Source organism: Orycteropus afer, unplaced genomic scaffold (genome assembly GCF_000298275.1).
Source record: "Orycteropus afer afer isolate SDZICR_OR568_19922 unplaced genomic scaffold, OryAfe1.0 scaffold00042, whole genome shotgun sequence".
Classification (NCBI taxonomy): Eukaryota; Metazoa; Chordata; class Mammalia; order Tubulidentata; family Orycteropodidae; genus Orycteropus; species Orycteropus afer.
In genome coordinates, this window is record NW_006921629.1 from 10,099,659 (window position 1) to 10,121,909 (window position 22,251).

Sequence of the window (22,251 nt, forward strand, 5' to 3'; positions counted from 1 at the left end):
AGTAGGCCCCGACTCATAGCGACCCCTCCTTGGGTTTTCGAGGCAGTATATCACTACAGAAGTAGGACTGCCCAACCTTCCTTCCGAGGAGTGGCTGGTGGGTTTGAACCGCCAGCCTTCTGGTTAGCAGTCAAGTGCCTTAGGCACTATGCTAACTGTGCTCTTAGTTGTGTTTATATGTCTGCCACTTCCACTAGAACAGAGTTACCCAAAAGCAGCATTAGTGACATTTTAAGCCAGGTAATTCTTTGTTGTGGGGGTACTTTCTATGCACTGTAGGATGTTAAACAACACAGTACTAGATGCTGGTAGCATCCTCCAAATTCTAACAACCAAAAATCTCTGTAGACATTGCCAAATGACCTCTCACAGACAAAATCACTGGTAGTTGAAAACCACACACTAAATTAATGGCTATCAAACATACTGACCAAGACCCACAGGAAGAAAAATATCTTATACATGTATAAGCACACACATAATATCTGAAACAACAGCTTCATGGAATGATTCTTAACCTTAAAGTTCAAGGTCCTCTGATATCTTCTATTCTTTTTTTTTTTTTTAATTACTACACTGAGCAGAATACTAGTATTTTTTTCATCATTGCACCCATAGTACCCAGCAAACTGTGCTGCAGACAAGAGGCACACAAATAATTGTTACATTTTCAAATCACTCAATGAAGTGTTTTACAGTTACCATAAAAAATGTATGTATATATTTAATTAATTTCCTTGTGCAGTGATCAAAACTGGGTATTCATTTACTACAAATACCAAGGGGAAAATATTTTTTACATCTGTTTTGAAGTACTGTACAGCCTATAATTCCTAATCCAGATGAGTAAATGACTCAAATCAATACACTGTAAAATGTCTAACTATGTACACAGAATGTACTAGGATATAACTTAAAATGTCCAACGGCCAATAAGGTTGAATGCTAACAGCCATAGGTTTGATATATAAACTAGACATGGGTACTTAATATCACAGCTCTCAAAAAAAGCTAGCCACCTTTCCCTTACAGACATATTTAACTAAAAAATGAAGAAGCAAAAAGTAGGATATATTAAAGCAATAGCAAGAACAAAAAAATCTTTTTGTAGTATAAAATCCATATATTAAGAATTACAACATTAGACATAAAAATAAAGTCTTTCAAAACAAACGGGCGGGGGGCATCTGGTAGTGCAGTGCCTAAGGCATTTTGACTGTTAATCTGAAGATTGCCGGTCCAAACCACCAGCCACTCCTCGGAAGGAATATCAGGCAATCTACTTCTATAAAGATATACACTGCCTCAGAAACCCAATGAGGGTCATTATGAGTCTGAATCGACTCGATGGCATGAGTTTTTTTAATTTGGGGTGTGTGTCAAGGCCTAGGTATAAGAATACTAATCATTTTTCTTCAAAAAATGCAATCTAATAAAGTCTAAAGTCTAAAAAAGGACAATCTCACCATTTGCCGATATTCTCGAATCATTTTTAGTTTGTCTTCTCCTCCTTTGTTTTCTTCTTTCTGTTCAATGCTGCTGATTATTCTCCAGGAGGCTCTTCTAGCTCCAATCACATTTTTATACGCAACCGATAGGAGGTTTCTTTCTTCAACTGTCAACTCCACATCCATCCCTGCTACTTTCTTCATTGATTCCACCATTTCTGCCAAAGAAAAGCAAAATCCTATCTTACACCATGTTTTATTAACACATTCCTTCAAAGGAGAGTTTTGTTGTTTTTTCCCCCCTGCCAACCTAATTCATAACGTTTTCACTGGCCAATTCTTTGAGAAGTGGATAGCCCCTTCCTTCTTCCGACCTAATGGAAAACAAAAGATAAAAATTTTTAACAAAAATAATTTCACAATCATTAAAACTAAAGTTGAGAAAATAGTGAAGACATGAAAAGAAACTATGAGCCAAAACTGAGAATCTAGAAAATAAACTGTAGTAAATCAGATTTCATACTGTGCCTAGCACAATTCGGTATTATTTGGAGGCATTTCTCTCATATTAAATAAGGGAAGTAGGAACATACACCTACCTACCCATATTCCAGAAGAACAGAACTAGTTTAAGACATAGATTGAAAACTTACAGGCTCTAAAGTGCATTTCCCCACTTGAAAAACCAAACTCATGGTAGGAAGAGGAATTTATTCGTACAGCAAACATATACTGAGCATCTAGCTCACCCAAAACGTTTCAATTTTTCCTCATTTAAAAATAGCTAGGCACTATCCACCCTCTCTGAATTCATTCATCAGTAAAATTTTTAACAGTTTCTACTTGTTACCACTAGGTGGCGAGCAAAGAAAGGAACACAGTTAAACCTTGGGAAATCCCAGGTACAGGGAAAAATGGTTAGCAAGGGCATATGAACATAAAGTAAGAAGTGAAAAGAGCTCAATAAATACTAATTGAACATATTAGTAAAAACTATGCTTTTTTAGAAAAGACAAAATGCCACATAACCATGTGTTTCTTCAACTTTGCAGATTCAGAATCTTTGGTGATGCTAATTAAGAATCTGCATTTTAACAAGCACTCTGGATACAGTACAGATGGTGACTTTATGAAACACTGTCTAATGGTATACTAAGAAAAGGGCAGACTTCTTAATGTGTAACACCAGGAAAATAGAACATGTTTGAAAAATTACTTTTCAAGTAGTTAGTAAAAATATTAAGATGATAAAGCCCCTTTGGGGAAAGTTTGACAGTTTCTTACACAGTTAAACATACACTTACCATTTGGCTCAGGAATCCCATTTCCAGGTATTACTCCAGAGAAAAGACATTTCACAAAGAAATTTACACAAATATTCATAGTAGCTGTAGTCACAATGGCTCAAAACTGAAAAAACCCAAATGTCAACTGAGGGGAATGAATAGTGAGTGATACATGCTTACCATTCAAGAATTAGAAGGAACAAATTACTTATACCAGGAAGAGCAAAAACAATGTTAAGTGTGGGGGAGGGGGCCCCAAGACACAAAAGACTATGATTCCATTTCTATTAATTACAGAAAATGCAAAACTAAAAAGACAAAAACAAATCAGTGCTTAAACCAAGATATGGAGGTGAAGTAAGAAGTGCGTATATCCAAGTAAGCACAACGAAAATTTTGGAGGTGATGAAAATGTCCTACTGTGGTGCTTGTACAACTGTATATTTATTAAAGTCACTGAACTAAACATATAAAAGTGGTACATTATTTACAAATTACAAGTCAATAAAGCTGATTTTTTAAATGTAATTCTGAAGCATTAAAAAAATGTTGTGAATTAGTGGTCTTACTACTAATACATTATTTCTGAGATCCTGAAAGCATTCATCTGAAACATGGCTATTTTGTTGTTACTGTTAAACCATGGCCATAAAACAAAGGCTGAATTTAGGGGCAATGGAGTAGGAATAAGAGGCTATCATAATTTCAAGCTCACTTCCATGTTTTATTCTCAAAAGCCAACAAATCAAATATGCCTCAGAAGTAAACAGATTAATCGATTTTTGCAATCAGTCCCAACAAAGTAAATGAGAATGTACTACTATTTTTACTAAAATAACACTGGTTTTTTTGCAAAGGGGGCGGTTATATGCACAGTGAATTATTTGCACAGATACGTTCCCAGCTGCTGCTGCTGTTGTTGTTGTGCCGTCGAGTCGGCCCCGAGTCATAGCGACCCCTCCTTGGGTTTCCGAGGCAGTATCACTACAGAAGTAGGATTGCCCAACCTTCCTTCCGAGGAGTGGCTGGTGGGTTTGAACCTCCAGCCTTCTGGTGAGCAGTCAAGTGCGTTCCCAGCTACTCCCCCCTAAAAAAAGTACTATGAATTCTTTTAATTGTATGGCTTCACAATATTATATACTGAGAAACCAGATGCAACATAAATATCTATTACCACCAAAATTTAACAGGGATATATCTCTGGGTACTATTCTAGTTTGTTTAGATTTTCTCCACTTTTCTGTTTTGCAGATTTTCAAAACAATGAACACTTACTATTTTTAAAATGTGAGGGGAAGTTTGCTGGTCCAATGGAGCCTGGTGTAACCACTGAGACTATGGCCCCTAGCTGCCCTTCAGGTCTGGAATTGAACCCACAACTGTGGTTTCCAGCCAAATAAAGTACAGGCATGTGAGTTAAACATTTACCTCAAGTAGACACACGCCCTGGAGAGAACAATCATGGGAGAAGGAAGGGCTGCTTATGCACAGGGAGATAGCTCAGGGTGCAGAAGAGTATGAAGGGATGGACACTGGGAGGAGGTAACTATGGGGAGGAAGTGGGAGGGGAGCTGCTGCATTGTAAATTTTGGTCAATGACATGCGACAAAGTATATGTGAACTGCTGTATGAAAAGTGAATTTACTCTGTAAACCTTCACCCAAATCCTAATTAAAAAAAAAAAAAAAAAAAAAAACCAAAACCACTGGAGTCCTTTCTGATTTGCAGAAAGAGTAGAAAACTGTCCCATTGAGTTTCCAGGGCTATAAATCTTTATGGATGCAGATTACTTCATCTTTCTCTTGTGGAGTGGCTTGTGGGTTCGAACCATGATCTTTTAGTTAGCAGTCCAATGCTTTAACCACTGTATCACCAGAGCCCCTCCCACTATTACAGATTCAATTAAGTATAAAAGTCCCTTAACATAAGTGACATAGCAATGCATAGAGGGGCTATCTGCTTTCTTAAATAATAGTTTTTATTGATATTAATTCACACTCCGCACAATTTACTCATTTAAAGTGTAAATTTCATTGGTTTCTAATACAGTCACAGAGTTGTACCACCACCACCACAATCATTTCAAACCATTTTCATCACCTGTACCTATCAGGAGTTACTACCCCTCATTTCCCCCTAGGCAACCGCCAATCAACTTTCTGTCTCCAGATTTGCCTTTTCTGGTTATTTCATACAAATGGAATCATACAATACATGGCCTTTTGGCCTGGCTTCTTTCACTTAGCTTGTTTTCAAAGGTCATCTATGTCTTAACACGTATCAGTACTTTTTATGGCTGAATAATTTTCCACTGTACAGATAGACCAATTTTGTTTATTCATCTGTTGATGGGTATCTGGGTGATTTCCACTTACTGGCTATTACGAATAATGATGCTATGAAGATTCATGTACAAAGCTAAACAATTATGTATGTCTAAATGGAGAGTGTATCCAAGATCATATACAGGGTTGGCAGACAATGGGCCTCTCGAAGAGTATGAAGGGATAGACACTGGGAGGAGGTAGCTATGGGGAGGAAGTGGGAGGGGAGCTGCTGCATTGTAAATTTTGGTCAATGACATGAGACAAAGTATATGTGAACTGCTGTATGAAAAGTGAATTTACTCTGTAAATCTTCACCCAAATCCTAATTAAAAAAAAAAAAAAAAAAAGATTCATGTACAAGATTTTGTGTGGCCATTTTTTCAATTCTTCAGGGGTAGAAATGGTGCAGTCAACACACTTTGCTGCTAACAAAAAGGTTCACAATTCAAATCCACCCAGAAATGCCTAGGAAGCCCTGCTAATCTACTTCCAATAAATCAGCTACTGAAAAGCCTACAGAGCAGTTCTACTTGGACATGCATGAGGTAAACACCATGAGCTAGAATCAACCCCACAGCAACTGGTTAGCAACATGAGCAGTCAAGAGTTTCCTAATCACTTTAAAAGTGCTACAACCAATGCTTTCTACAGCCAACTTGTATCCATTATGATTACACCTACTGCACACTTATCTCATTATCCCATGTTTCTCATTTATAATAAAATATCTACTATCTTACTATTTTGCACATTAACAACGTACTACATCTGGCAGTAACACACAATACTAGGGGAGAGCAAAGCTGGCTGAAATGATTAAGGTTATGTGTCAACTTGGCTGGGTCATGATTCTCAAGTGTTCTGGCAGTTACGTATTGACGTAGTGATCTTCCATGCTCATATAATGCCAATTTTCACAAAACCACCTGGTCTTTGAATCCCAACTATGTCAGTATGTGAGGAGTGTAAAATGAAATATTCTCCTGATAACATTAGTGTCATCCTTATCCTTACAACACAAGCAACAAAAACACAATGCAACGCAAAGCTATATGAAAGCTGTGATTTATCCAAAACTCTAGTCACATGAAAACCTCTACCAATAGAGGATTAGTATCAATCATTATACTCACATAAATTCCTCAATACAGCTAGTATTTCATGAAGTTGTCTTTGCAGCAAATATTTTATTAATGTGATCTAAGCATTTTGGGGGAGGGGGACGTCAAATCTGTTTCCTACAGGTATCGTAAGCCCTACAGAACTGTGACTCACGGTCAAATCACTACTGGATGCACAGGCAGTCTAGCACATAAAATCTGGCAAAGAAATAGGTATTTCTGGATTTATGATAGTTTGGGGACAATGGATAGTTAACTGGAAATCACTACTTCAGAAACACTGAAACCTAAACATCCCCTGAAAGTCAAAGGAATCTTAATAAACAGTAGCCATTATTGGTTCCAGGTCATTTTCCATTCACTGTGCAACAGAGAGCCACTGCATTCAACTAGCCTGGCTCTGGGTAACTAGACTATCCTGTCGACAGTCTAATTTTTTCACTCTGATTTTAACTTAGTTTTGGTTCTTGGTTTTTGTTCACTGAAACATTTACACATTCATTCAATAAACTCATTCACAAATAAAACACCCACGCCAGGCACCGTTCCAAATGATTGTTGTTGTTGTTGTTATGTGCCGTCGAGTCAGACCCGACTCATAGCGACCCCTTCTTGGGTTTCCAAGGCAGTATCACTACGGAAGTAGATTGCCCCATCTTCCTTCCGGGGAGTGGCTGGTGGGTTTGAACCGCCAGCCTTCTGGTTAGCAGTCAAGTGCCTTAGCCACTATGCTACCAGAGCTCCCGTTCCAAATGATTAGCATGTATCAAATATATTTAATCTTCTCAACAGACCTTTTAAGTAGGTACCAGTATTAGCCCCATTTTGTAAGAGGAAACTAAAGAATGTGAAGGTTACAACACTTGCTCAAGATTACAAAGTCAGAGTATTCCAGCCCAGGAAATCTGACTCTTGTGTTGTAATTTAATCACAATGCCTCAGAGAAAAAGGCTTCCCCTAGAGCCGGTGCCCTGAATTTTTAATTTGGACTTGTACCCTCCTAAACTGTAAGAGGATAAATTTGTTTGTTGAAGCCACCCATTTGTGGTATTTCTGTTACAGCAGCCCTAGATAACTAAGACACACCCCAATGACAACATCTTATGAAACTTATGTGCAAGTACCACAAATAGGATACTGATCCTGACATGGCCTATGTACACAACATGTCCATCACTACAAGGATTCCTCAAGCTGTCCTGTCATAGCCAAACCCACTTCTCTCCCATTTCCACCTCCTCTCTGAACCCCGGGCGGGAAACCACTAATCTGTTCTCTTTAATTCTGTCATTTCAGGAATAGTTACAAATGGAATTTACAGTATATAATCTTCTGAAATTGGCTTTTTCACTCAGCACAACTCATCTAGGTTGGAGATTCATCTAGGTTGTTGCACATATCAATAGTTCATTCCTTTTTATTGCTCAGTAAGTTTCCACATCTGAATAGTTTCTTTAAACCATTCACCTGCTGACAGACATCTGGGGGCCTTCAGTTTCTGGCTGTTACAAATAAAGATGCTAAAAACATCCACGTACAGGTTTTTTGTGAGAACATTAAGTTTTCACTCCTCTGGGATAAATGCTCAGAAGTGCAACTGCTGGGTCTTATGATACCATCATGTTTAGCTTTCCAGCACCGGGTACCATTTTATATTCCCAAGAGGAGTATATGTGTGATTTGGATTCTCTGCATTCTCACCAGTATTTTAATTTCTCTCAGTAATGTTTTGTAGTTTTTACTGTACATGTCTATCACCACCTTAAATTTATTCATAAGTATTTTATTCTGGATGCAACAGCGAATTTAATTATTTTCTTAATTTCCTTTGTGTATTGTTCATTTGCTGGTTTATAGAAACAACAGATTTTTGTACATTGACCTTGTACACTGCAACTTGCTGAATTCATTTACTAAAGCTCTAGTACCTTTTTTTGTGGATTCTTTCGAATTTTCTTAGAATCATATCATCTGCAAATAAAGATGGTTGTACCTTTCCCTCTCCACCCTGGATGCCTTTTTCTTGCCTAATTTCTCTGGCTAGGATGGCCAGTAAAATGTTGGACTCTAGCGGTGAAAGCAGATATTGTGTCATGTTCTTCATCTTAGGAGTAAAGTTTTCAGACTTTACACTATTGAGTTTGATGTTAGCTATGGGTTTTTCATAAATGCTCTTTATCATAGTAAGAGCCTGAGCTCTTCACCACTACAGTAGATTGACTTCTCAAGTAGACTGCTCCGAGAAACGAAAATTCTTCAGCCCAAGAACACTGGGTAATTACTGCAAGGGGAAAAAAAGAGTATGACATGCATCAAACATTACCTTAAAAAAGTTCTGTCACTCAAGATTCTGGTAAATGTCTCTTTGACTGTGAAGCTTCCTTGTGCTTCCCAATCTATACTGGTATTTCTCTGTATCAAAGATCAGTGTTTTTCTCAAGCATCTTCCTAAAAGGGAATGTGTTAAGATTAAGGTGCACATGATCCATGCCATGGTATTTTCAATCATCTCATATGCATGCAAAAGCTGAGCAAGGAGTATGGAAGATTGAAGTAGAATTGTTTCATCTGAATTATGGGGTTGGTGAAGAATACTGAATATACCATAGAATGCTGGAAGAATGAACAAATCTGTCTTGGATGAAGCACAGCCAAAATGCCCCTTAGAAGCAAAGATGGCAAGAATTCGCCTCATACTTCAGTCACATTGTCAGGAGGACTGCCCTGGAGAAGGATATTATGCTTGATAAAATAGAAGGCCACAGAAAAAGAGGAAGACCCTCAATGAGATGGACTGACACAGCAGCTGCCAACGAACTCAAGCTAACAATGATTGTGAGGATGGCAAAGGACTGGGCAGTGATTCATTCTGTTGAATATAGGGTCACTCAGTCGGAACCCACTCGACGGCACCTAACAAAAAATGGCCATGAGAAAGAAAGGGGGAGGGGGCATAAGCTGTGTCTTCCTTTTGATATTCACAGAAGAGCACAGTACCTAATGCCACAGAAGGCATACAAATAATTTGATGAAAAAATGTAGACTCTAAGGCAAACTATTTTAAATAGAGATTGAGAAATAAATTTTGATGTGCTTGAATATGCCTTAGGTAAACAGTAAATAAACAAAAACTTGTTTTGAGGATTCCCTCCAGATAGAATCAAAGATTCTTTAGTCCTTTCTGGGAAGTTGTAGCAGATTCTGTTTCTGCAGCTGACTTTATTTAGAGGAAATTATCTGCCCTTAAAGAAGTCTCTGAGCAAAGAAGAATGAAGAAAACCAAAGACACATGGAAACAATTAGTCCAAGGGACTGGTACACCATGCAATCCTCAGCCTATGACTATGAGACCAGAAGAACTAGATGGTGCCTCGCTACTACTGTCAACCACTAGGAGGGGGACCTCTGTAGGAAATCCTGGGATAGAGTGGGAGAACAATGTGGAACAAAACTCAGAAACTGATTTTTTTTTTTAAAAAAAGGACCAGGTTTGCTGGTCTGATAGAGCTTCATGGAACAACTGAGATTATGGCCCCTAGTTGCCCTTCAGGTCTGGAATTGAACCCACTCCTGTGACTTCCAGACAAACAAATGAGCTGAACATTTACATTAGGTAGATACACACCTTGGAGAGATCAATCATGGGAGAATAAAGGGCTTTGTATGCACAGGGAGACAGAGTTTGGGAGCAGGAGAGTATGAGAGGGAAGGACACAGGGAAGAGGCTAACTATGGAGAGAAGTGGGAGGAGAGCTGTTGCACTGTCGGAAATAGTAGTCAATATCACAAGACAAAGTCTATGTAAGCTGCTGTATGAAAAGTGAATCTGCTCTGTAAACTTTCACCCAAATCACACACATACACACAAAAAAAACTCTCTGCGATCCCAAGAATCATCCTGAAGGATTGAAATCTGTTCATCAAATACAGAATTACGAGAAATTAAGTACAGGTGTTCTTGTTATGAAACTTTAGCAAACTATCTATACAGCCAATGGTATTTCTAATTAACAGGATTATAGCATCTATGATGATGATGATGTTGTGAACAGCTGAGTTGATTCTGACTCACAGCAACTCCATGTAACAGAGTACAACTGCCTCATCAGGTTTTCCAGGTTGTAGTCTTTACAAGAGATTGCCAGGTCTTTCCTGGAGAGCCACTGGATGGGTTTGAACTGCCCACTTTTCAGTTAGAAACCAAGTATTTAACTGTTTGCATAACCATGGCTCTTTATGACATCTGCGTCTGTGCTCCTTGAGTCAATTCTGATTCAGGGTCTCTACAGGACCAAGAACTGCCCAACAGGCATTCCAAAGCTGTAATTTTCCAGAAGAGGACTGCAACATCTTTGTTCTGGGGTTTGAACCAATGAGACTTTGGGGTTAGGAGCTGAGCACTTAACCAGTTCAACAGGGTGCCTTTATGGCACCTACAAGGCTTTACAATATGAAGCATCTAATGTGATATGATCTTGAATCATGTACAAAACTAAAGTAAAAACATTTCCTAATGTAAGAGTTATTTGGAGATAATCTGAGAAGCTAGTGTACTATAGTCTACAAGCCTTACGTATTTGTTTGCTATGGGTTATCAAGAAAAGGAAGCCAGGATATGTAGTTATAACTTATCTTTTGTATGAAAAAGTGGCTGGTACGTATAAGAAAAGAGGGGGAATAACCTTATCAAGCAATCTGAAAGAGGACAGAAAAGTGTTACTTCACGAAATTACCAGATTTTATTGCCACTCGAGCCATGAGGGCTTGTTTAGAACAACACTTTGTGTGTGTGATTTGGGTGAAAATTTACAGAGCAAATTCACTTTCATAGTTACCTCTTCCCTGTGTCCATCCCTCCATGCACTCCTGCCCCCTGAGCTGCTGTGTCTCCCTGTGCATAAACAGCCTTCTTTCTCCCATGATTGTTCTCTCCAAGGAGTGTTACCTACCTCAGGTAAATGTCCAACTCCTATGCCTGTCTTTTGTTTGGCTAGAAGCCACAGGTGTGGGTTCAATTCCAGACCTGAAGGGCACCTAGCGGCCACAGTCTCAGTGGTTCCACCAGGCTCTATCGGACCAACAAACTTGGTCCCGCCCACCTTTTTTTTTTCCAAACAATTTTGAGTTTTGTTCCACATTGTTCTCCCTCTCTATCCAGGATCTCCTACATAGATCCCCCTGAGTGGTTGACAGTAGTAGCTGGGCACCATCTAGTTCTGGTCTCATAGTCATATAGGCTGCAAATCGCATGGTGTACCAGTCACTAGGACTGTTTCCATGAATCTTTGGTTTTCTTCATTCTTCTTTGCTCTAGATGAGAAGAGAACCATTCCTGCATCTAGATGGCTGCTTGCAGGCTTTCAAGATCCCAGTTGCTACTCGCCAAAGTAAGAAGTGGAACAATGTTTTGTGTAGTATGTTATGCCAATTGAGCTTGATGTCCCCTGTGACTATGGTCCCGAGCCCACCGGTTCAACTACTCAGTCCCTCTGAGTAGCTGGCTGTGACCAAGAAGTGACTACAACCTTGTCCCTTGTCAGCTCTACTATACACCTGGGAATTCTTAGAGAACATACAGATACACTTACAGGACCATTGTATAACAACCCTATACACGGTCTTGGGTATACTCCCCCCTTCATAGACATACCTAACAGTTCAGCCTGTCCACCCATCTATCCACCCGTAAACCTGTGTTTGCCTTCACTGACCATGCAGTACTTTATGTGCAAAAGGGTTCATCTTTGTTGTCTGTACCTCCCATGTACCTCTCTCTGTTAGAACCAGACTTTTAAGGGTAGAAAAAACAGCTCTTTCCCTTAAGATATATTTTAAATACTAAGCTGATCTAAGTAGCTCTGCCTCACTCTGTAGTAACCACTTCTCAATGAAAAAAATGTTATCCAGATCACAGAAATAGAAATAAATCTTCAGATCACTGGGAAGAGACTACTGAAAAGGACATCTTTCAAAGATACAAAATGAGAAGATACTTACGATAATAAATTTTTGGCTTGCATGAAGGAATGCTTCCCAAATCACTGTATGTTAAAGCTATCTTAGGAGTGATTCAACTATCATCAAAAAAGTCAGGGAAAAAAGCAGAGGTGGTACCTCTGTAATTTGAATTTTCTCCCTAGACTCATTATTACTTATCAAGCCTGGCTGTTTAAAATTGTCGTTTGAAATCTATCATAATTCCCAGGTGTATAGTAGAGCTGACAAGGGGCAAGGTTGTGGTCACTGCTTGGTCACAGCCAGCTACCCAGAGCAACCGAGTAGTTGAACCTGTGGGCTTGGGACCATAGTCACAGGGGACATCAAGCTCAACTGGCATAACATACTATACAAAACATTGTTACACCTCCTACTTTGGCGAGTAGCAACTGGGATCTTAAAAGCTAGCAAGCTGCCATCTAGATGCAATGATGGGTCTTCTCCTTGTCAAGAAGAAAGAAGAAAACCAAAATTAGTGGAAATAATCAGTCCTAGCGACTGGTATACCATCCGATCTGCAACCTATACAACTATGAGACCAGAAGAACTAGATGGTGCCCAGCTACCACTGTCATCCACTTGGAAGGGATGTAGGAGATCCTGCATAGAGAGGGAGAACAATGTGGAACAAAACTCAAAATCATTTGGAGGCAAAAAAAAAAAAAAGAAGGTGGGGACCAGGTTTGCTGGTCCAATAGAGCCTGGTGGAACCACTTAAGACTATGGACCCTAGCTGCCCTTCAGGTCTGGAACTGAACCCACCCCTGTGGTTTCCAGCCAAACGAAGTACAGGCATGTGAGTTAAACATTTACCTCAAGTAGACACACACCCCGGAGAGAACAATCATGGGAGAAGGAAGGGCTGCTTATGCACAGGGAGACAGCTCAGGGGGCAGAGAGTATGGAGGGATGGACACTGGGAACAGGTAACTATGGGGAGGAAGTGGGAGGGGAGCTGTTGCATTGTGGTAAATTTTGGTCAATGACATGAGACAAAGTATATGTGAACTGCTGTATGAAAAGTGAATTTACTCTGTAAATCTTCACCCAAACAAAATAAAATTTTTTAAAAAATATCTATCATAATATATTTTACACATGTACAGCTAGACTGACATATAAAGGCATAATCAGCTCTCCGGAAATCAACTAGTGGAGATCAACTGTATTAAATGAGATGGTCCCTAGGTGGCATAAACAGCTTGCTCTCAGCTACATATGTAATTTCTGCTCATATTTCATTGATCAAAACTACTCATGACCCTGCCACCGAACTAAAAGCCCATTAAACCAGTCCTTAAAAAAAAAGGGGGGGGGGTGTAATCAGGCATCATTTACAGCACAGATATATAAAGTATCAGCAAATTAAGGTAGAACACAAATTCTATGTTTAATGGCAAGTAAAGCCACAAGTAAAATGTTCTCAATTAAATTGTTTTATCTTAAAAAAAAAATGCATTGACTCATGTCAATTTAGTTTTGTGTATTTCACTGTACATAAATTGTATTTCAATTGTTTTATATTAGAAAAAATTATGGGGAAAAAAGAAACATTGAAGTTTATTATGCACAAATTTTTCAAAGTACTAAATCCTAAGAGGAGAACTTTTATTTAGAAAAGATTAGTCCCAGAAAAAATATAACTAGATTTACAAAAAAGATGCAATCTTCAAATGGATACTTATAATTAAGTCAATGGGGACACTTCTGTAGAAGTGGCCAGGTTTTGTACTGCTTTCAGATAAAGCTTATACAACCTCCAAAGAATTAATGAAATAATTTTATCAGCCAGGCTGAATTTAGACAAGCATTAAACAGTCAACTCCTAGATAATTCAATGACAAATCAATGTTGTCCTTTATCAATTTCTGAAAGATTCAAAAGCTTGGTGGTGAAAATGACTACTCTGCTATTAGAATTTAGGAACATACAGATAGGGATTAAATTTCTTCTCAAGTATCATACACCTTCTCTATCACAGTGACAAGTACTCTATTGGAACCATCACAGTTCTGTACCATAATAAAATGGAAAAGTAGTTTGACTTTTAAACATCCACAAAAAACATTCACCAACATAATAACTACTTCCACCTTTTGACTTGAATTTTAAGGGCAGGTATTATCAGTTAGAAGAAATTCAAGTACAACCCATATGGAATATTTGATTTATCACAGAGCTGCGTTCTAACGAGCTCGTCAGATTAAGCTAGCTACAGACAATTTTCATATGGCTAAACTAACCTGTATTAGTTTAAATATCAAATTCCTGCTAAATTTGACAGTTTTATTTTTATCATAAGTAGTTTAGCTACTTAACTTCTGTTCAAAGTTGGGGTGTGAGGTGCAATGAATTAGGTGGTATGGCTTTTCTAGCCATAGTCTAACTCCCACTGGGTTACTGGGTGGGACCATGCAAATAAGGTATGTAGAACTCTGATGTTGCGATTGGTTAGTTCCGTCATTCTGCCAGGCTTAAAATGAGTCCTTCCAGAGGCAGAGGGGGGAATCTCACTGTCATCAAGAGAGAAGAGCTGAAGGTGAAGTAGACTGCTTCCTTAGAACCAAGATCCCTACACTGGACGTCCTTGGCAGAGACACCTGGCAGACGGAGACATGCAGCAGAGACACACACACCCCCGCCCCTGGAGAGAGAGACAGTGACAGTGGAACTAAGAGGCATGAGACAGAGCAATGGGCTTACCTGGCCCACAAAGCAAGAAAGCAGAATTTGCATGGGCAGGATGCCCTGCTAAAGAATGGGGTGCACCTAGGTGTACCTACCAGCAGAGCAGAAAGAGCTCTTTAACACTTGCCCAAGCAAGGCAGAGAGCAAGTCAAGAGGCCAAAGACCTTCCGGCACAGGAGAGGGGAGATGGTCCTGATCGAAGAACTGTATCCTGAGTGCATCCCTGAACTTGAATTGTAACCAGTTACTTCCCTAATAAACCCCATAATATTGAGTATTGTCTGTGAATTGTGTGGCCATTGTAACAAAATATCAAACCAGCAGGTAAGTGGTGAATGCCATGAAAGGGACAGTTGGTGTCAAAATTGGTAAAAGGCTGAAGGGTGGCAGTATGTATGGCCTCAAAGGAATATGCCTTGGGCTATTGATGGTAACTGTTTCCCCCTCATGAGATTAGAGGAGGTCAGAACATACCCCTCCATGACCTTTTCTGCAGATGTTAAAGTATGTCATCACTTTAAAAGGTTGACTATTTGCACTAATGTAAGTATACTTGCAAATCACTTAAGATTCTTTGGACACTAAGACACAATTTATATTTTTTTATTACTCAAAACTTTAACTGAATTTATGAAAAAAGTTCTTGACTACTTTAATTCAAATAAATAATGTGGAAAGAATCTAAAAATGCAGCAAATAGCCTAAAGTTTGTAACTTCAGGAATTTCAACACCACTTACATTAGAAAATAAAGTGTTGTAGTAATAGTCATTAGTGTAATAGCTGTGGATACTAAAAACTACCAAAATACTGAAATAAATCTTAGAATGTGTTAAGAAGAGCTATAAAAAAAGGAGTAATTTAAGGTAAACAGTTTAGCAAGACTTAAGAACCACTCCTGGGATTTGTTTTTCTTCAAGCAAAGATTAAAATGGATAGAGTAATAAACTGATATAAAATTATAAATTTGTATTTATACAAATTTATACTAGGGAAGAAACAGAGATGGTGTAAGAGAAATAATGAAAGGTTTGGGAAGCTTCTCTGAACAGGTCCTATTCTATTCCATTAATGCCTTCACCATTCAACTGGCCCTCCTCAGTGGATAGAAAATATGGGGGAGGATTCCAGAAAGTAAAACATTAATTTGCTGCACACGCTGAATTCTCACTATGAAGTTATGTGTGGCATACCCTGCTGCGGCTTCCCATTTCACACATCCTTAGTCTCCCTTCTGCAGCACTTGTTATACCATTGTTAGCCTGGCCTCTCTTTGTTTGCTACTCATGTGCCTCCTTTGTTTCTGTGAAAAAATGGCTCCTAAAAAAAGCAATTAAGTGATCAAACCAATCCCTCAAAGGCTAAAAGGGAGCATAAGATGCTATTTATATTGTTTTGAGCATTAGTAATCTAGAAATGATTTGAGGTTTAGGGAGGATGTGCCAAATTGTATGTAAATGTTACGTCATTTGGGTTTGGGAGGGGGCAGCTGGAACCAAGGCTCCAGAGATACCAAGGGATAACTGTACCTTTAACATATCCCTTTAATACTTGTACTTCATGTATTAGGTGGATCAAATAACACACACCACACTTTGGGAAACCCTGTGGTATTGAAGACACCTGAACAGCCAGAAAGACTGAAGACAAGACTTTCACTCTTGCTTAATTATTTGCATGCTATTTTGACCTCAGGTATGTTATTTAACCTCTCTGAACTTGTTCCTCACCAGTAACATAGACAAAAATGTTACCAATCTCTCACTTGGCTGTAAGAATTAAAATGAGTGGCACAATAAATGACCTAACACATAACAGTAATTCAACGTTAGATCCTTTTTCTTTGCTTACCTCTCTTCCAAGGTTTAAAAAGAAACAAACAAACAAAAAAAAACAGAACCCATGAGAATGTAGCACTTAGGAGAGTAACCACGTGCTTACTGCAATAATGAGCCACACAAAGACTACAGAGCCTGGAAGTCCTTTGGGTACTCTAGCTCCAGTCTTCCTTTCTAATCCAGATCTTGCACTCTTAGTCATCAGATGCTTTAATCTCCTACCTGTGCTTTTGATGATTATGTCTAAGACCTCCCTCTTCACTATCCAAATCTTATCTTCTACTGAAGTTTTCCCTGACTATTATAGCACAAAGCCCTGACTCCTCTGGGTGACTCTAATTCAGTCAGGGAATGGAGAAACACTGATCTACTCAGTGGTTCTCAATTCTGGCTGCACATTAAAATCTTCCAGGAAGTTTTTCTTCTTTAAGAGTAGACTGATCTAGGTGAACAAACCAGACTTTTTTTAGTTTTCATAGTAGTCTAGCTACAATGGTTCGATTTTTGTTTTTAAAGTACTTTTTAAATATTCACAATGTTTTGTTGGGAGGAAAAGGTAAACTGGAGAATAACAATGTTATTTCTATGAAAGGATAAATTGGGTGCCCATCTACCACTGTTATCCACTAGGAGGGAGATCTATGTAGGAGATCCTGGATAGAGTGGAACAAAACTCAAAATCATTTTAAAAAAAAAAAGGTGGGGGACCAGGTTTGATGGTCTGATAAAGCCTAGTGGAACATCTGAGACTATGGCCCCTAGCTGTCCTTCAGGTCTGAAACTGAACCCACTCCTGTGGCTTCCAGTCAAACAAAAGACAGGCAAATGAGCTGAACATTTACATTAGGTAGATACACTCCTTAGAGAGATCAATCACGGGAGAACAGAAGGGCTGTGTATGCACAAGGAGACAGCTCGGAGGGCAGGAGTGCATGGGAGGGAAAAACACAGGGAAGAAGCAACTATGGGGAGGAAGTAGGAGGGGAGCTGTTGCACTGTGAGAATGCAATCAATGTCATGAGACAAAGTTTATGTGAGTTGCTATATGGAAAATGAATTTGCTCTGTAAACATTCACCCAAATCACAATAATATTTAAAAAAAAAAAAAAAAAAAGAATAAATTGTACCTGTGTATAGGATCTATTCTAAGGATTCTTTTTTTCACATTTTAACAATCACGGGTGTGTTATAGTACAAATGGTAGCACTTCTGTTTAAAAATGATTAGTGCTATATAAAATAATGATGCATCTTAAATTGACAGCATATCACAATCAATAAGTAAACAATGTTTTTGTGCACTTACACAAAAAAGTAGTTCTGGAAAAATACTGTTAACAATATATTTCTAGCAGGAATGAGAGCTTTCACTATTTACTTGAGATGGTTATACTTTTATTTTCTCATTTAATTTTAACTTTGTAATTAAATACTAAAAATGGAAGTAGGAAAAATGCATTTCAAATTTAAATGAAGTATGTAATATTAAGATACCTACGTTTTTGTAGTTTAATAATTATACACTGCACACTCATGAGTTGCTGGCACTATAAACGGATAAAATCCTTCAGAAAACTAGCCAACACACATCAAAAGCTTAATGTTCATTCACTTTGACCAATAAGCCCATCTCAGAATCTCTCCTAAACAAATACCTCAAATTACAGAAAAATGATATTGTGTGTATATAAATATTTCATGGCAGTGTTATATGTACTAGCCCAAAACTCCAAATAGCTTGCTGCTGGATGTTATATAACCAATAAAAATATTTAGCTCATGAAGTAATAAAAATGTCCATGTCACAAATTAAATCAAGTCAGATGTAAAGATATACACATATAACATGACATTACGTAAAACTTGTGCACAAAAACCATTGGGTAGTATTAATAGTTTCCTTCCTAGAGAGAGAGAGAGAGAGAACTTCTCCATGAATACATAAATCAATCAATATTAAAAAAAAAAAGAAAACGTATCAAATAAATATATGAGCTGGAAAACATCCAAGTTACCCAAGTTGATTTTAACCAGTTATTTTCTTGTTAATGACTGTGCCCCTTATTAAATGGTAAATATGATTAAATATCTATATATACACAAAGAATTCATCTCTACTTCGTAAGTATCTACTAGTAAATCAGTTTCATATTTATTTTTTAAATGTAAAAAAACCTGGATAATGACAACTGAGAATGATAGAAATGGATATATTTTAGTATATATAAGTATCTAAAATAGCTCTTGACTAGTGAAGTAAATCTACTTGCTAATATATCCAGATTTGACCTGATGATATCTCAAATAGGTGTAAACCAAATATTCTCCTAATTACCTTCAAATTATTCAGGACTAAAATATACCGCTAAATAGAATATTACCACTAATGTCCCAAAACTATTTTAGGCTTTAAAAATAGAGGAAATAAATTTAGGGAACAGTATTAACACAATGTGACAGATAAAGGTAAAAACAAAAATGTCAGCAGTAGTATTCTAAGATGAGAAAAGGTAAAGGTCAAGAAAATCATTATGAAGCAAGCTACAAAAAATGAAAGTTACAGGAGTGAAAAACCAAGGTTAATGGTGTACAGTTTTTAATTATTCGAAAGAGGAAAAACACATTTAACAGTAGATGGTCTAGAGGGAAAAGCTGGTCTAGAGGGTTCCCTGTTGTCATTTCTCTAACTTCCTAAACTACATGCCTAAAGAAATCACCTACTAAAAAGGTACATAAAGAAAAAGGGCCATACTGCTATATGACCAAGTTCCTAGAGCTTCTTACTAAAACTTCCATCCCACACATCAGAGAGTTACAGTGATGTCTTCTTTATGCTCACTGTTTAAGTCCTCTACTCCTTGATTAAATAGAAGACATGTGAACATAATAAATGACCACGTGAAAAAGCCAGGGTACGGAGGAGTAAATAAAGAGCTAACTCAATTTCAAAGCTAGAAACAAAGAAATCTCATAGAGGAAGAGGACAGTCCTTTAAATAAATTTAAAACAGTGAGAAAATTTCCATATTCATGAATGGGTGTCTACTGGTTACAGTTAAACTATTATTACATTAACAAATAAACCCAGACATTTTCTTACAACTGCATTTTACCAACTGTGAAGTATACCAGAGACCAATTTACCTTATGGAAAGAAAACAAAAAAGAAGCCTTTTTCATTCCCTTTATGACAGTTCTGACAACTAACAGAAAGTGTAAATTCCATTCATTTTGTTTAAAATCAAACTATAGTTTATGATCAAAGTATTTGGGGGATATCCCTGTATTGCACAGGTCCAGGGGGAGTTGTACAACATGGTGACCCACCCACCTTTTGGTTAGCAGCTAAGCACTTAACCACTGCACCACCAAGGATCCTGCTGCATTAAAAGAATTTTTTTTTTAAAAAAGAACTGCACACCTAGAATCCATTACTCTGTAGGAGGAGGGGGAGGCAGTAGATCTAGAATGTGAAAACTGGTAAAAATCAATTTAGTTTTAAAAAAAAAAGGCAAAACCAACCTCAAGCAGAAAGTATTTATGTACAGTATGTCAATAATCCTGGTGTTTCCTAAAAAGCCTTCAGGCTTTTAAGGATATAAGCCTCACCTTCTAGCTCCCATCCCAGGAGAAAGGTAGGTCAAAAATTACTGAAAATTGGCAATTTCATATAGTTCAACCTATTTCAGTACAAGTAGAAATACAAATGCAAATATGAAGAATGAGAGTTTCTCTATTCAATCAATCAGTAGCTGAGTTAGCTGAAGTAGAATCCAAAATTGTAGACGCAATCCATATCTGAATTAGCTTTGTTTTGTAGTCCTCCACCCTACCAATATATACTCAAAATGTTTCGGCCTGTGAATTCATAACACAACAGCTTTCAGAAAAGAAATCCCTCATCATATAGATGACAAAATAGATTATGTGATATGTCTAAAGGAATAGCAGACAAGAGGGAAAACTTTAACAGATACCACCCCCAAACTTAATGATTCCTGGTCCTTGCTCATTCCAGCATCTCCCCACCACTGGAAAATACAATCGACTTACATACTCTTCTGTGGTCTTCACTCATGAAAGACAGCACTTTTATTATTCAACGATTTTACAGAGCAATTAAGCCAAAAGACTGGTCATAGCAACATCTTTAAAAGATTATAAAATTAAAATCTAAGAAATAGAAAAAAATAAGGTTATGAGAAAATGTTTAGATGGTATCTATCTCTGAAAAAGGAAATGTTCAGCAGGCTGATGTGTAAGATCTACAGAAATGAGGCTGGATGGTTCGTAAGACCTCAAAAAAATACTGGTGACATTTTTCAGATGAACAAGTAATTAATCTACTGAAGAAAAAAATCTAAGGGACAGAAACAGAGTTGCAGCAGTTTGAATTTTTCACTATTTATAGTACATGTCCCAAGTATGGAAATGGAAGGAGCACAGGATTTGGAGTGAGAGAGACTTGGCTGAATCTCAGTGATGTTACGTATTTGTTGTCACTTCTCCTGAAGTACTTAATCCCTATCTGTAAAATGAGATACAACCAACTTCGCAGGGTTGTTCTGAGGATTAAGTAAAGTTGGTAAACCAAGTAACAAAGCACCTGGCATAGTCTCCAAAAATAGCAGGATGCCATTGTTGTTGTAGAGTTTTATTATCAGAGACAACGAAAATAATTTTAGAGATTTTTCAATTTGCTAGTACCACTTTATATCTAGTCAATAAGAAAGTGTAATTAAGGAGCTCTGGAAGCGTAGTGCCTGAGGCACTTGACTGCTAATCAGAAGGCTGGCGGTTCAAACCCACCAGCCACCCCTCAGAAGGAAAGTTGGGCAATCTAACTTCCATAGTGATACGGCCTCAGAAACCCAAGGAGGGGTCGCTATGAGTTGGGTCCGACTTGACGGCACATAACAACAGCCTTTAATACGGGGCAGGGCCCAGGCATGTGGTAGAACCCACTGAAAAACCCAATGCCATCAGGCTGATTCCAACTCATAGTGTCCCAACAGGAGAACTGCCCCATAGGATTTGCAAGGCTGTAAATCTTTACCAAAGCAGACTGCCACATCATTCTCCCAAGGAAAAGCTGGTGGGTTCAAAGGGTCAACATTTTGGTTGGAGGCCAAGTGCTTAACTACTGTGCCACCTGGGCTCCTATACCTGGTAATGCCTTCCATACAGCAAGCATCATTGTTGCTACTGGCTAATTCAAATTACCCCTTAATTACCCATATTAACAAAAGAGTAACTCTAATAGCATTTATAAATTCACTAGAATACAAGCTCAGTGAAGAGATCTTTTTGTCCATTTTGTTCACAGATGAATCCCAAGAACAGTGCCTAGTACATGGTTGGCATGCAACGTGTATTTGTCAAACAAGGCTGAAACTTCCTTTTAATATTTTGTTCAAATACTAAAGCGTTACAAAACAATCTTGAAATTGGTGTATATTTTGTTGTGTATATTCTCACAATAAAATCTTGATACTGGCATACATACACCTTTTCTTCTTCAACATACCAACCTCAATAAAGGTGCCTC

General features: G+C 38.0%; 1 protein-coding gene across 1 annotated transcript in view; it reads right to left on the minus strand.

Moving 5' to 3' along the window:
- The window catches only part of YWHAE (tyrosine 3-monooxygenase/tryptophan 5-monooxygenase activation protein epsilon), a 46,041-nt gene that overhangs the window by 12,655 nt on the left and 11,135 nt on the right, over positions 1-22,251 (minus strand). The window contains exon 2 of the mRNA XM_007937435.2: positions 1,467-1,666. Coding sequence (XP_007935626.1) covers positions 1,467-1,666 — 200 coding nt within the window. The remainder of the gene's footprint in view (positions 1-1,466; positions 1,667-22,251) is intronic.